Source organism: Panulirus ornatus, chromosome 46, assembly GCF_036320965.1.
Source record: "Panulirus ornatus isolate Po-2019 chromosome 46, ASM3632096v1, whole genome shotgun sequence".
NCBI classification, from domain to species: Eukaryota; Metazoa; Arthropoda; class Malacostraca; order Decapoda; family Palinuridae; genus Panulirus; species Panulirus ornatus.
This window is the reverse complement of record NC_092269.1, coordinates 34,700,836-34,716,658: the sequence shown is the minus strand read 5'-3', so window position 1 is coordinate 34,716,658 and position 15,823 is coordinate 34,700,836. Positions and strand designations below refer to the sequence as shown.

General features: G+C 37.9%; 1 protein-coding gene across 50 annotated transcripts in view; it reads left to right on the top strand.

The window, feature by feature from the left end:
* The window catches only part of syd (JNK-interacting protein syd), a 232,877-nt gene that overhangs the window by 168,809 nt on the left and 48,245 nt on the right, over positions 1–15,823 (top strand). For 44 of the 50 annotated variants that reach the window (XM_071689053.1, XM_071689020.1, XM_071689013.1 and 41 more), the window contains 4 exons: positions 656–839; positions 2,633–2,848; positions 6,715–6,762; positions 14,691–14,816. In XM_071689053.1, the coding sequence (XP_071545154.1) occupies positions 656–839; positions 2,633–2,848; positions 6,715–6,762; positions 14,691–14,816 (574 nt within the window). The remainder of the gene's footprint in view (positions 1–655; positions 840–2,632; positions 2,849–6,714; positions 6,763–14,690; positions 14,817–15,823) is intronic. The other 6 variants (XM_071689050.1, XM_071689046.1, XM_071689023.1 and 3 more) reach the window with 1 other exon arrangement.

Sequence of the window (15,823 nt, the reverse complement as noted above, 5' to 3'; positions counted from 1 at the left end):
AGGATTTGTCATGTGAGTTAAGGTGAGATGATGCAAATGTGTGTTTTAGGAGTCCTGTAGGTGCTGGTGTTAATGCAGGAGGTGAAACATGAGTCCCACAGGTGCTGGTGTTAGTGTAGGGGGTAAAACAGGAGTCACGTAGGAAATGTGGTCATTACCTGGGTCTCATGGTACATTTGTAGGACAGGTGGTGTGGCAGTGTCTTGAGGTTCTGCATCAAGGTCTTGTAGCTTAGCTGCTGGTGTGACCAGATTGGAGGCGATTGAGGTTTTTTAGCTGGGAGAGAATGCAGCGATTGCTGGGGTTGTGCCAAAGGAAACAGGAATTGATGAGGAACTGCCGTAGAAGATAGCATTCATTATGTCCCTTAGTGCCTATTATCTATTTTATGACTAGCAACTTAACAAATCAACTTTTTTTTTTGTTATTGTGCAGAGTAATAAATGAAGTGGTACTAATAGATATTTGAAACCCTGTTTTAATTTCAGTACACTCAACAGAAACTTGTATGTGTTTGAGATGCATTTTGCACCTATTCTTCCCCTAATAGAAGGGAACAAAATAAAGAATGATTGATAGGCTGTGATGATTGGATGAAAATTTGATTTAGTAAAAATTTTGTCATTCTGAGGTAGTATTGTTTTATTCTCAACAGGAACACGAGAAAGATAGAAAAGAAGGAGAGCTCCTTGAACAGACCCTTTCTTCCCTTGTGTGGATATGTACATCCACCCATTTAATTAGTAAAGTAACAGTCATTGATGCCAACAACCCAGCAGACATCCTTGAGTCATTCCATGTCTGCTCATCTCATCTACTTTGTATAGCCAGTGTTCCAGGTTAGTGCTGATATCTTAACAGTTTTAACAGAAATAAGTATTTTTTACTTGGTTAATGTGAAAAAGCAGTTTAAAAGTTAGGATTAGAGATCATACATTTCGTTGATAGCAAAGACAATATTTTGTGTCAGGAGGAAGAATGTATTCTTTATATTTTGCTGCAGATCTATTAAAGTGTTACGTCCTCTGGAAAATAGTCAAAATGTTTCTTCATTTAGGTTAGAGCATTCATTATTTTCCTTAATTGATTCATATTTTACTCTTTGACATCATCTACTGAATCATTCCTCCCTCCTTCTCGATCTTCTCTTTGTATTTGGGGCTAGAGATAGCCATTGTTGTACTTTGTCATTGTGAATTTCCCAGAACTTTTCACCACAATGCTTTGATTCCTGGAAACTTAATTCCATTTCCCATTTTGTGTTAACAGATATTGTTTAGGTATTATCAAATATGTTAAAGTTTACAAATGTAGAGCTCATCTTCAAATCCTGCTTCAACTTTGCTCCCTTTACTTCCTCGTATACCACACCATCAAACTAAGACGTTAAATGATCACTTTTTCATTTAGTGTATCAAATATGATATTCTCAGTATCCAATTTACTAAGTGTGAAGGTGAAACCTAGTAATGATGGTGTATCAGTTATTCTCACTGTAGTGTTCATTGATGTTTTGGTAAATGCTAAGGACTGATTGTATTGTGCAGGTGTGTCAGTAATATTGTTCTATGCCTATTATTATGTTTTACTTTAGTGGAAATGATAATGTGAGTTAAGCTGTAGTCCTGTGTTCAAAAATTGTTTATTTCCCTCTGTTCAGTTTCAGAACTCCATAATTCCACCCTGTAATAGCATAGACATGTTGGGCATAACATATCCTCTACTCTGTCCTGGAAACTGTGTGTAATGAACATGACAGAGTGTCATTTCCAAAAAAGGAGTATTGTATAGGTGCTGTAATTATTTCTCTTGTGAACATTAATTGTTTATCTACTTTTTTTGCAAGGGTGGAATACTGTTCACACATCTCGGGTGGCTCATCTTCTGCCTCTCTCTCTCTTTCTACTAAAGCAGAAGCAAAAGCCTTTTATCTCATTAATCCTCCTGGCAGTTCCCCTCTACCCTTCCCTTTCCATATGCCATGATATTGCTGCTGTATCTCTGTTCAAAAGGTATAACTTTGGCCATTGTTTATGTGAGCTATAGCACGCTTTTGGTTACTGCTTCCCAAAGTTTCTCTGTGGAAACTGGCCTCTTGAGAACTGGCTGTTATGATGACTCCTTCTCTTGAACATCTATATTGTGGAATTTTCTTCTTTCTTTTGTCATTCCCTATTCATGTAACCTTTCTTCCTTTAAGAGTTAGGCTTACAAACGACTCCAGAACCTTTGATTTCTTTCATTTTCTTTTACTTTTTTCTTTCAACCTAGATGGCCTTGACTGGGGCGTATTTTGTTCATGCCATGTCGGTCATTATAAGGAATAAAGTATCATCATTACAGTTTTTAGATATATATTTTAGATGTGTAGGGGAGGTTTACTTGTGACATAAAGGTCATTGGTGGCCAAATGATTATCTGGTTTAAGATTGTATAGTGTGTATCTTCATTTCTTTATTGCAGATTAGGATTTAAACATTAATATATCTTACTATAATGATTATAGCATAAAAACTTGTGTTTCTGTAGACAAAGCAAATTGTATTTGAGGTTGATGTGATCATTCATGTGGCATATCTCTGTTGGTAATACAAATGAATCCAAGTGATTATAGATTTTGAAAAAATTTTAGGTGCAAAGGAGTCAGACTATTCCATTGATGAAGATTTGAACAAATTAGTGGAAGAGTCACAACAGGGCAACTGTGATACCCCAGTTGATGGTAATGCCGGTGATAACAAAAATAAGGAAGAAAGTGGACCGTCCATGGGTACTTTATCTTTTATAAGCTGTGCTGCTGGTAGTGAAACAGGGGCACCTGATTCACCTTCAGAAAAGGAGCCAGAAGGTAGGGTAATATTTGTGTAAATTGTGGAGTTTTATCCTTTTTCATTCAATTTGGTTTTGTCCCTCTCTTGTAGATATTAAAAAGATATAGCATGATTTGTGTAGCTTGTGATTGGATTAATGATATGCAGTTCAAATTGCCCTCTTTTAAGTTATGTTCTTACATTATGTGAAATTCCATATTCATTACCTAGGTATGAGAATTACAATGCTATGTTCAGGAAATGCTGTGCTATTCTCATTGCAGGGTAGTCAGAGATTTTTATAGACTTGGTATGAAATCCGTGGTTTACTTTTTTCTTTTTTTTCTTTTTTTTTTTTTGCTTCAAAGAGCTTTACATTTATGTTGGCAGATTGCTTTATTTAAGCCATGTACTGTTTTTTGTAGTGCACACTGCATGCATGCATTAAGGGACTCCAGATGCCAGAGTAAGTGATGAAATGTTATTTTTGCTCTTTTGAAGCTAGTGGTTGGAAACAACAAAGGAAATGCAAATTTGTTTATGTGCTTTTGTGTTGTATTTTTCTGTTATTATGTGTATTTTTTCCTTATGACTTTTACTTTGAAGAACTAGCCCATTCATTGTTTGGATGGGGCTTTAGTACTTGGAATTATGTGATTTAAAAAGAGGGACTCACATAAGTATACTTGGGTGGTTGGTGTAGATAGTAAGCAGAAAATGGAGACTTTTGGATGTCATTATGCTGAAAGGGGCAGCTAGTGGGATATCTGATCAGTTCTTGCTGGAGGCAATGGTGAAAGTTGGTTGAAGTTTTGTTATAAAAATGAAACGATATGGTTGTAACAGGATGGTGAAAGTGACTAACTTGGAAAAGAGACCTAGGTGAAGAGATACCAGGAGAGATTGAGCAAAGAATGGCAAAAGATGAGGTAAATGAAGATAAAGAAGTGAGGAAATAATGGGAGATATTTAGGGAAGCATTGATGATGTATGAGAGAAGTGTGTGGCAACTGGAAGGTGGGAGTGGTGGGATGAGGAAGTTATTAGTGAAAGAGAAAAGAGAGACATATGGGCATTTTGTTCAGGGAAGGTGTGCAGGTAATTGGGGGACGTACAAGAGAAAGTGACTGTTGGTCAAGAAGAAGGTGCAGGGGCTGAAAAAGAGGGCAGATAAGCGTTAGATTAAGCAAGTATCAGTGTACTTTAGGGAGAATGATTAAATGTTTTGGAAGGAGGTTGATAAATGTCAGGAAACAAGAGAACAAATGGAAACATTGGTGAAGGGGCAAATGGGGAAGTAATGACAGGCAGAGATGAGATGAAGAGGTAATAGACTGAGGATTTTCTAGAATTGTTGAAGGTGTTCAGTGATAGAGTAGCAGATGTAGGATGTTTTGGACATAGCTCTGTGAGATGACTGTAGTTTGGTGAAAAGTGAAGAAGTGATGAAAGCCTTGCATAAAATTGTATGTAGTAAAGCAGCTGAAATGCGGGTGAATGTCTTAAGAAAGTGGTTGACTGTATTGTTGACTGGGATTTTCATGTATGGATGGATCAATCTATGTTAGGGGAAAGTTACTTATGTTTGATGGTATAGTAGTCCTCATGATGTTACGTGGATGTGAAACATGGGCCACAGATAAAAAATTACAGAAGAGAGTCAGTTTATTTGAAATAAAATGCTTAAGGACAGTACGTGTTATGAGAAAGATTGATTGTGTAAGAAATGATAAGGGTAAGAAGGTGGTGCTGTTGTAAATTGTGTATGGTTGAAATAGCTAAAGAGGTTATGCTGATGTGGTTTGGGCATATGAAGAGGATGAATGAGAGGTTGACAAAGGGTATATATGTCAGAAATAGAGGGGACAAGAAGAGGGAGGTCGAGTTTTTGGTGAAAGAATTGAAGTGAAAGAGGTTTTACAAGGCCATTGCCTGAACATGCAGGAGGGTGTAAGGCATGCACAGGATGGAGTGAATTGGAGTAACTGGTGTGCAGGGGACAACATTGTGTCAGTGAACTGAACTAGGGCATATGAAGTGGTCAGAGGAAACTCCAGAAAGGTGTGTGGGGACTGATTGTGAATAATGGAGCTCTGATTTCTGTGCATTATATGTGATGGCGAGAGTGGATGTGAGTGATTAAGGCCGTTTCCTTGTTGCTTTTGTTACCTTGCTAATGGGGAAAATGTCAAACAATTATGTAAAAAGAATATATATGTATTTTTATCTCTGGAGATGGGAGGAAAAGTACTGTCTCTGTATCTTCAACATTTTGTAGAAGTCATTTATAAGGGATGGGAACATCTTTCTATTTCTCTGTCTATCTATATCTCTGATGCCTTTTCCAACTGGTACTTTTTCAAGGGGGTGCCAGGCAATAGAGTCTCCATAACTAGAGAACTCCAGTTCCATTTCTTAACCTTTAGTACCTCACCCTTAACAGGCCACTGGCAGAGGCACCTCTTGCTCAGTGTGTTTACTGAGGCTCCTTTCAAATGTTCCCACTGGCTACTTCTGCAGAGTACTCCTACCTACTACTTCTAACCAATGCTCATGTCTAAATTTTCATTCTTACTGCCTTTATCTATTGCTCCTACCGTTTTGCCAAAAGGCAGGGCTAGTGCATAGTGCTCACTGCAGGAATATCTAGAGTTACAAAGAATCAGCTGTGTGTGTTCAGTGTTGTAAAGTGTTAAGTATGACAAGGAGAGATTGTATGTTTGTGGACAGAATGCAGTAGTCTGCATGTGAGTGAGGCAGAAAAATGACAGCTACCTGGGTCAGAGGAGTGCAACTTGACAACCACTGAAGTGCTGCTCACTATGCAGCCATCACTTACCCTTCTGATACCCATGCAGGTAGATGGAAGCAGGAGAATGGAAATCCTCTCCTGTATTAACTTTCTAGAATTATGAGAAGCGGCCAATTGGGATTTGTTCTTGGAACCTTAGTCATGAATTCTTGATGTTCTCTCATTGTGGTGGGAAAAGGTGAACAGGTATAAAGAAAAACAAATGTTGATAGCCATGCAACTTTTTCATCTTTTGTTTTGTTTGGCTTTGAACAGTGTTTCAGCAGGTTGAATAACACATATTGAAAGAATAAATTGTTTGTGTGCTGTATATAGAGTACACTACCATTAATGATGGATGTTACCGTGTGCTTGTCCAAGTATTGGATTACAGCATTAACCTTGAGTTCTTGATAGATGGAGTTGGTAGTTGGCTTGACACCACGAGCTAATCACTGGGTACTTGGATTTGTTTGCAGTTGGTACATATAATGTCGGCCCGTGCTTGAATATGGCTTACTAAGATGCATTTTTTTATTGAGGAGCCTTTCAGAAAAAATTTGAAAAGCTAAATGCAAAGTTGATACCTTAGATTTTAGAGTAGTGAGGCTCTGATTATTGAGGCTTAACAGCTCTACCAAAAGTTTTATACAAATGTCCTATGGTTAAAATGAATTTTAATGGATATTTTTTTTTATTTACTGAGACCTATGCACCTTAATCCTTCTTCACAGAAATCAGTTCATATTCCATTCAGCGGAAATAGTTGTAATTTTTATCTTATTGACTGTTTTTTTTATGAACAAAGCTTTTACTTGAGCAAGGGATCCTCAATACAGCATCTATACATAGTGTTATTGAGTGAGACTTCATGGTTAATGTGTGGGGCTTTATTGTTTGTAATGTTTGATATCTTAGAATTTACCTATTTTCAATAATGTAGTTTAGTCCACACCTGAATGTTGCAGTCACTTAGACAATTTTCATGTACTTTTATGTACTTTTGTTTGTCATATGTTTTTGTCCACTGATTAATATCTTACAAAGTAGTATAGTGCGGTCACAGGATCCAACGAGCCATTGTTATGCAGTTCTGTGTGGTTATCATTGCAGAAATTAAGCCTGTTCTACGCAAAGAAACAATCACCTGTACAGACCCAGGTGGGTAATATCTGCATGAGCATGTACTTTCTATTTGGCTTTTTGTGCATGATCTGGACATTTGCATGACTGGGACATGTATGGATGGTGCCCACATGTGCATGATTAGGATATTTATGGATTAAGTGCATTTTTTAAACTTGAATACTACAAATTATTATGTGTTAAAATGTTACTGATAGATGTTGATTGAATTTATATTTAATGTTTTTTGCTGTTGTTTATGCATATATCCTTGCACAGCTGTTAGTTATTGCACCAACAGTGCCTGAGCATTGGGCATAACTTGAGGCTGCACAGTTTCTAAATGATTCTTACCCGGAACAAGTTATTATTCACACACTGCTTGTCAGGAAGCCCACTGAAATCTTCGCATTTTGTACATTACTGTTATTGTTTGGATTTAGAGATCAAACTGGTGATTAGTGGTGAATGCGTGGATGAAACAAGTAACACATGACAATTTTGGATTGCCCATTTTGCTGCACATACCACCATCCCCAGTTTACAATGGTTTGATTTGTAGCTTTCTGCTCCTGGAACAGTTGAGAATTAAGGTACAGGTTTATTTTGGAAAAGAAAACAGATTAGGACATTCATAAGCAAGTATTGCTTTGGGGTTCAGGGCAGCCAAAGATTGTGCAACACTGTTCCTAGGAGAGAATGGTGAGGGAGATATTAAACTGAAGGACATCAGCCATCCCTTTGACACCACAAATACCATTTCAAAGCATCTCAAGACTCTATTCCCACATTGTAACTACCACAATGAACATGCCAAGCACCTACTACTCAGTTGCCCTGCACTCGTTGCACATAGTTGCACACACACAAAACACTTGAGTGATACAGTACAGATAGAAGGGACTCCTGGGGCAGGAAGCTAGTAAGTAAGTATATCTCAGTCAAGTAAGGAGCAGTTAGTTCTTCAGAGAAAAAAAAATGATTTTTGACACATTTGACAGAAAAATGAAAATACTGCATTGCCAAGTTTTTCTTACTTTGGATGAATTCCTAATATGGACTAATTATTCTCTATAGTTTACTCATCAGGCAATTAAAGTTTTCTGTATGTATTTTTATGAAAAGAACCTTGATCTTATTCATGCCCTGCCTTTGTAAAGGAGTGAACACTACCTTAACCCCTTAAAGTCTCTAGTTCATCAGAGATGGCCCTTTCCCAGGGAACAGAATGAAAATATTCCTTAAAGAATGAGTACATTTAATCCATTATTAACTTGACTTGTCATCTGCTAGGAATTGTATTGGCTTGGGTTAGTTTTGTATTTGGTAGTTCACAAGAAATATTCCGTTCACAAATGAAATTACCCCCAAAATTGTGCAGGCTTCTTGGTATGTTTGCTTCTAGGGCAACATTGGCTCAGGAATAATAGCCATGTTGGCAGGATTGCTTTATCAGGGAGAGAATTGATGTTATTCCACAAAGAAGGTTTTTTACTTTAACATCTACAAGCAGTATATTAATGATTTATATAAAGACCAGTTTGTCACATTGCAGGAATGATGTAACACTTTTTGTTTTTTGCATGCACTAAAGGATTTTGGTGGTTATATGGTACATTATTTGTGTGATTTATTATTTGTTCATGTTCTTCTAGATCTGCCAGAAATGATTTAAAATTTGCTTGATTGGAAACATCATTTGTATTTGTTTGTTTTGTATGTTAACTGGTAATGGAAAGCAGACCTAATTTGTGTAGTTTAAATTAGCCTAATATTTATTGGTTGAGGTTACATTGCTTCAGCAAGAGATATGTTGAGTTTACTCAGATAAGTTTCACTGTAGACAAGTTATACTTGTAGGATTTGTTTTGTTGTATGTCTTTTGTTAAATTAATCTCTGAAAATATTTTGGTTTTTGTAGTGCATATGTTGAATATTGAGATCTAACTTTAGAAGTTAAAGTTCTTTAAATACTCAGTAGTAGTAGTTTATATGGTATGTTGCTGTGATGATAATACAATGCTTATTTTTGTTGAAACAGACGGACATGTTCCCATTCTGTAGTTATGTAAGTTAGAAATAGACAGTTCTTCCAGCATGAAACACTTTTGTATGATGAAACATTTTTGTTTGTAGATATCACTAAATTGTAACTGGGCTATGTAGCTATTGCATAGCTTTAAAAGAATATTTTGAAATGAACAATTTCTTCGATTGAATTCTTTTCATTTTTATAAGAATAATGTCTGCTAATGATTTTTGCTTCTAATAGTCATTATGAGCAGAATAGAAATCATAAGGCAAATCAGAATAGGTTACCTTACCAGTAGAATGTAGATGTTAAGATGAAAAGAGATTGAAAAAAATGGTCTCTTAAGATTAATAGAGGATGATAAATGTTTAGGAGTTGGTATGTGAATGTAATACCGGACATGCTGCATTCTTTTAGCTATTTTAGATAGCATTGATTATTAGGTATTCCCTTTTTATTTTGATATATATGTGGTGTATTTAGGAGAGAGGGGTGAGTATGCAGTCTGTTGGGGATGGGAGGGCCTGGGAAGTGAGTCATTTGTTGTTCACCATTGATACAGCACCTGTGGCTGATTCAAGTGAGAAACTGCAGGAGTTGGTGACTGAGCTTGGAAAAGTGTGTGAAACGAGAAAGTTGAGAGTGAATGTGAATAAGAGCAAGGTTATTAGGTTCAGTAGAGTTGAGGGACAAGTTAATTGGGTTGTGGGTTTGAATGGAGAAACAATTGGAGGAAGCAAAGTGTTTTAGCTATCTGGGAGTGGATTTAGCAGGGATTGGAACCATGGAAGCAGAAGTGAGTCACTGGGTGGGGGCTATGATTCTGGGAGTGATGAAGAATGTGTGGAGAGATTGTTATCTTGGAGAGCAAAAATGGGTATGTTTGAAGGAATAATGGTTCCAACAATAATGGTTGCGAGGTATGGGCTTTAGATTGTGTTGTATGGAGGAGGGTGGACGTGTTGGAAATGAAATGTTTGAGGACAGTATGTGGTGTGAGGTGGTTTGATTAAGTAAGTAATGAAAGGGTAAGAGAGATGTGTGGAGAGAATGAGGGAGGAAAGGTTGAAAGAGAGGATATGTGTGTCGGAGGTGGAGGGAAGAAGAAGTGAGAGACTAACTTGAAGGTGGAAAGATGGAGTGAAAAAGATTTTGATTGGGGCCTGAACATACAGGAGGGTGAGAGGTGTGCAGGGAATAAAGTGAATTGGAACGATGTGGTATACATGGGTCGATGTGCTGTCAGTGGACTGAACCAGAGCATGTGAAACATCTGGGGTAAACCATGGAAAGGTCTGTGGTGCCTGGATGTGGATAGGGAGCTGTGGTTTTGGTGCATTACACAAGACAGTAAGAGATTGAGTGTGAATGAATGTGGCCTTTTTTGTCTGTTTTCGTGGCGCTCCCTTGCTGAAACAGGGGATAGCGATGCTGTTTCCTGTAGGATGGGGTAGCACCAGGAATTGATGAAGACAAGGATGTATGAATATGCACATGAGTATATATGTATATGTCTGTGTATGTGTATGAATATGTTTGTATATGATATGTTGATATGTATATGTATGTATATGTGCGTGTATTGGCATTTATGCAGTAAATGGCAATTAAGTATAATAACAAGTATGAGTGGATGGGTCATTTTTCATCTGTTTCCTGGTGTTACCTCGCTGATGTGGGGAAACAGTGACCAAGTATAATAAATTTATGAATATATGGTGTATTTTCATTGTTGTGGTTAAGGGTAAGGGTAATGTATCTGCATAGAAATTTCATGAGCAACTGGTGCATGTGCAAATGCATTAGGAGCAACTGAGAGTAAGATTCCTTCAAAAAGGTTGCAAGAATATGAAGCATTTATTTACTAATGTTTTATTTAGGCTTAGGGTTTTATTGTTTTATTTCTAATATTCCATTGCAGTAAGATTTTCTGAAATGTTTATTTTTATCTTTACTGAATGTTTCACAGCATCATAGTCTTAGGGGCATTTGATATGTGATGATACCTATTTATGACTAACCCTGTTTGCATTAAAGATAATTTTATGTTTGTATGGCTTCATCTCCGAAGTTTCTTTTATCATACAGTTTTAAAACTTTGTTACTGTCAGCATTTACAGTTTCCCCCCTAAACCTGTTCATTTATCCAAATTGCTTATACTATAAAAGTATTACTTCACATCTTGTGTAGTTTCTTTGTATATCATCTAGTTAACCTGTCATTTATAATATTGAAGAACTGCTTTGTGTTTATTTCATCAGATCCTTTTGTATGTATATGTTCCTTTACATGTGTTTCTCATCTGCAGAGCATGTTATGGGGCATTTATCTTGTGGGAGGGGTTAAAACATTGTTTCACCCCCCAAGTATGTGCTTCCTTGAGGATTCACCTCCCCTTTGACCATTATTAAACATGCTCATTTACAGAACCCAAAGACTGTACAGCAACCTCCCTGGGGGTCTCCTTTTTTCTTTAAGACTTAGAGGTAAGGAGGTGCTATGGCATTTCTTTCCCTCATTTGTTCTCTGCCTCTTCACTGGCCTAGTTCAACCCTGCCAACCACTGTTTGACATCACATTGTGGTATCTTCACTTTTATTCCTACCTATTCAAGTTGTTGGATGGATATCATTGTAATTTACGTATAGGTTTTCTGACATAAATTGCATCTTGCAAACAAGTGTACCAGAGTGTGTATGGTATGTGGTTGATGAAGTGCTACCCCAGCAAATTCAAAGCACTTAAGAGTTGACACAATGGAAGGCTTTAATAGGACTGTAATGTGATAGAAAATGAATTATTAAAATCTGTGAAAGGAATGTAAGGTTCGTTTTACCTGACATATCTCCAAAACATCGTGGTAGGAGAAATTTTAAAGGTGCAAACTGTCTGCTGGTTTGCATTTAGAGGATATATGTCAGGCTAAGTCAAGTTGTAATTGAAATTGTTGCAGAAAACAGTTTTCATGTTATATACAAGGAATCCTTGGATTTTTTCAGATCAGAAATTTACTTGGTTTAGGTTCACTTGGTGCACCTGAACAGGTTTGCTTCATCCCACAGAAGAAAGAATATGCATAAGGGAGAAAGAATACTGCTTACGTATCTCCACCATATTATAGAAGGGGAGTAAGCGGGGCAGGAGTTGAGGGGCTGGCAATCCTCCCATCCTGCAGCACTTCCATATGATGGAGCCTAGATTTTCTCCAAGGCTCATTCATCTGTTCTGTTTGCTTCCTTGCTCATACATAAAAAAGCAAACATGTATGTAGTTTCAGTGTAGTGTACAACAACTAGAGAATGGATGTGAGCAAATGTGGCACACCTTTCACCCTCCTACACGTTCAGGCCCTGGTCACTTCAAGTTTTTTCCACTCCATCCTTCCATTTCCAAATTGGTCTCCCATTTCTCCTTGTTCCCTCCACTTTTGACACATATATCCTTTTTGCTAATGTTTCCTTACTCATTCTCTCCAAATGTCCAAACCATATCAGCACACACTCTTCACCTCTCTCAACCACCCTCTTTTTGATATCCCACCTCTATCTTACTCTTCCATTTACTTATTCAGTCAGATGACTTCACACAACATATTGCTCTTACATGTTGTAAGCGAAGTGAGAGAGTCATGGAAAGGAGTTTGATGAAGAGAGGAGAGGTGGTGAAGGTCTTACATAAGATGAGATATGGCAAGGCAGCTGGTGTGGTCCAGTGGTGTTACAATTGAATTTCTTAAGAAACGTGGTGAATGTGTTTGTTGCTGATTTGGTTAGTTATGATTTTCAGAGTATTTTTGGATCATGATGAAGTGCCAGAGGATTGGTGGAATGTATGTATAGTGCCATTGTAGAAAGGTAGTGGGGACAAAGGTAAATGTTCTAATTACAGGGGTATGAATTTGTTGAGTGTATCCGGTAAGTTGTGTGGAAGATTGGTGATTGAGAAGGTGGTGAGATTCACAAAGCATCAGACTGGGTAGGACAATGTGGTTTCAGGAGTGGTAGAGGATTTATGGATCAAGTCTTTACTTTGAGGAATGTATGTGAGAAATACTGAAACAAATGGCTTTGTGTGTGGAGTTGATGGATTTGAAGAAAGCGCATGATAGGGTTGAGAGAGATGCTTTATGGAAGGTGTCACAGATATGTGGTGTTGGAGGAGAGCTCTTAGAGGAAGCAGGAGCTTTTCATTTAGAGATTAATCCCTGTGTGTGAATGGAAATGAGCTATTTAAGAGGAGCATGTGGAATGAAGACAGAAATGTGAGGGTGTGTGAGAGATCTGCTATGGCAGGGAATGCAAAGGGAATTAACTGTGGAGTGCAAGAGTGGGTGAAACATAATACTTTGAGGTGAATTGGGCATGTGGAAAGAATGCAAGATAGGGAATTTACAAGAATAGTGTATGGCAGTATGATTAAAGGAGTTGGTGTGAGAAGAAGACCACCTATGACATGGGGAAATAGAGTTGAACAGCATGGGAGGGAGAGAAATGGTGGAAGAATGCCTGGAATAGTGAGTGTGAGGGAGGCATGTAAGGACAGGGATGAGTAGAGAATCTTTTGTTGTGGCTATCCCCTTGGTGGGAATTCCCAGGGCATCAGAGATATAGATAGATAGGTAGAAAGGTGTAAGAGTGATTCCAAGTGATGGTGAGTCTCCAGCAGGGGTTTGTGATATCATTATGGCTGCTTAGTTTTTAAGGATGGGATGGTTAGGAAGGTAGATCAAAGGATCATGGAAAAAGGGGCAGGTATGTATTGTTTGGAGCAAGGCAGCCTGGGAGGTGAGGAAGTTGTTGTTTTCTGATTACACTGTACTGTGACAGATTCAAGTTAGGAACTGCAGAAATTAGTGTCTGAGTTTGGGAAAGAGTGTGAAAAGAGAATGTTCAGAATAAATGGGAATGATGGCAAAGTTATTAGGTTTAGCACAATCAACCTACCTCACTTTTTTGCTTTCAAACATTTTATTTGCAACATATTCACCCTTTTTTATTCTTTTGCATTCAGGGCCCAAGACTCATATCTATACAACACTACTGGGACTGTCGTACCTTCAGACATCTTTGCTCTAACAGAATTTGACTTCTTGAACACGTCCTTCTCTACTTCCAAGACCTTATCTCCCTCTCCTGCCCTTTGACTGAATTCAGCACTCATGGCTCCATGGACTGCCTTGTCCCCTCTCAATGTACTCCATTTCCTGCAGGTCCACCCCATTCATTCAAACATGCAGTCACTCTTGACCCTTCTTTCATGCACAGTCCTAAACTTTGCCCCCAGCTTCTGGAGTGTCTTTGGGATCTGGCACCAAAGCTGTGTCATCTGCAAACAGCAATATATTCACCTCCCATTCCCTCACACCTTCAGCATACCTTAAACCTGCTCCTCACTCAATGACCCTTTCATTTTTTCCCTCACTACCTTATCCATAAACAGATTAAATAAGCATGGTTACATTGTACTTTTCTCATTGATACCCAATCTCTCTGAGAACCACTCTCCCTTCTCGTATCCCTCTTGCACTTATGCTTTATCCTCCTTGTAAGATATCTCATATATTACTAGTATCTTCCTTAACACCTCACGGTCAGCCTTATCATACACTTTCTCCTGAGCTGTGAATGTTATGTACAGTTTTGCCTCATTTGCCAAGTATATCGTGCACAAAGTCTTAAAAAAAACTCCTAGTTTACACATCTGCCACTTCAGAATCCACAATGCCCCTCTGACCCTTTCAAGTCATGTGTTCTGTGTATGCTTGTCACCACTAGGTATACTAAACAGACTTGTGCCCCTGTAATTTGAGGATTGACACCCCCATACATTTATATAAGGATTTAGAATTATTGTTTATTATGTATCAATCCATGTAACATCCATGGAGTTCAATTTTTTTTCGAGTTATTCATTGTTCTCTTATATTTTCAGACCAAGATGCTGACAGGGCAGAGGTGATGGAAAATTCAGAGGAAGAAGAAGTACCACCACGGAGATTGCTTAAAGAACCTGAAGGTGTTGTCAAGGATGGGGTTGAAGAAGCGCAGCCTTCCGAAGGTACTAAATGTTTTCTATTCTTTTATTCTTGTCTTTTGGTGACTTCTAGCCATGTTTCTTTGGGTTTGGGTTTTTTTTAGAAGAAATAAAGTTCATTTTTATTAGATACTGTATTCCAAAAGATACATAAACTGAATCTCAACATGGTTTACTAATAAAACAGAATATTTATATATCATGAACTCTTATTTCATGATTTATGTTCAGGAACTTGATTGTTACACATGATGTTAATTTGCTTGTTTAGATTTATTTTTTCACAAATGGGAAAACCTGTATGAAGTAGTGGATCATTGGTCTCAGTTACAAGGGGAAACACTACCATTAAGGTAGTTATTAAGGTGTTAATGTACTGGACAAGGTGTGTATAGGCTAGTAGTCTCATACGCATCCACATTTAGAAATTTGCTTGCTGATATGATACATGATTGTCCATATTAGTATAAATTCTTCTGGGTGGTTCACTTTGCACTCTTAAGCTGATGAAACCAAGGTGTCCATGCATGCACTGCAAAAGCTAGTGTTGAGTTTGGGAGAATGTGTGAAAGGAGGAAGTTGAGAGTAAATATGAATAAAAGATTAGGTTTAGCAGGGAAGAGAGTCAGGTTATTTGGAGTATGAGTTTGCATGGAGATATCTTAGAAGATGTAGATTTTTTTTCAGATACCTGGGAGATGGATATGGTAGTAAGTGGAACCATGGGAGATGAAATGAGCCATAGCATAGGTGAGTGGATGGAGTTCTTGGGCTTATTGAGGAATGTGTTGAAAGAGAGTTCACTGCCATCAAGGGCTTAGATGAGCATGTTTGATTAGTCCCATTAGTGCTATATGGCTACAAAGCCTGGGACTTACATGAAAATGTAAAGAGAAAGGTGGATGTGCTGGAAACGAAATGTTTGAGAACAGTATATGGTGTAAAGCGGTTTTGTTGAATAGAAGTGATGAGATAGGAGAGAAGTATGGTAGCAAGAAGAGTATGTATGAGAAAACTGAAGAGGCTAGTTT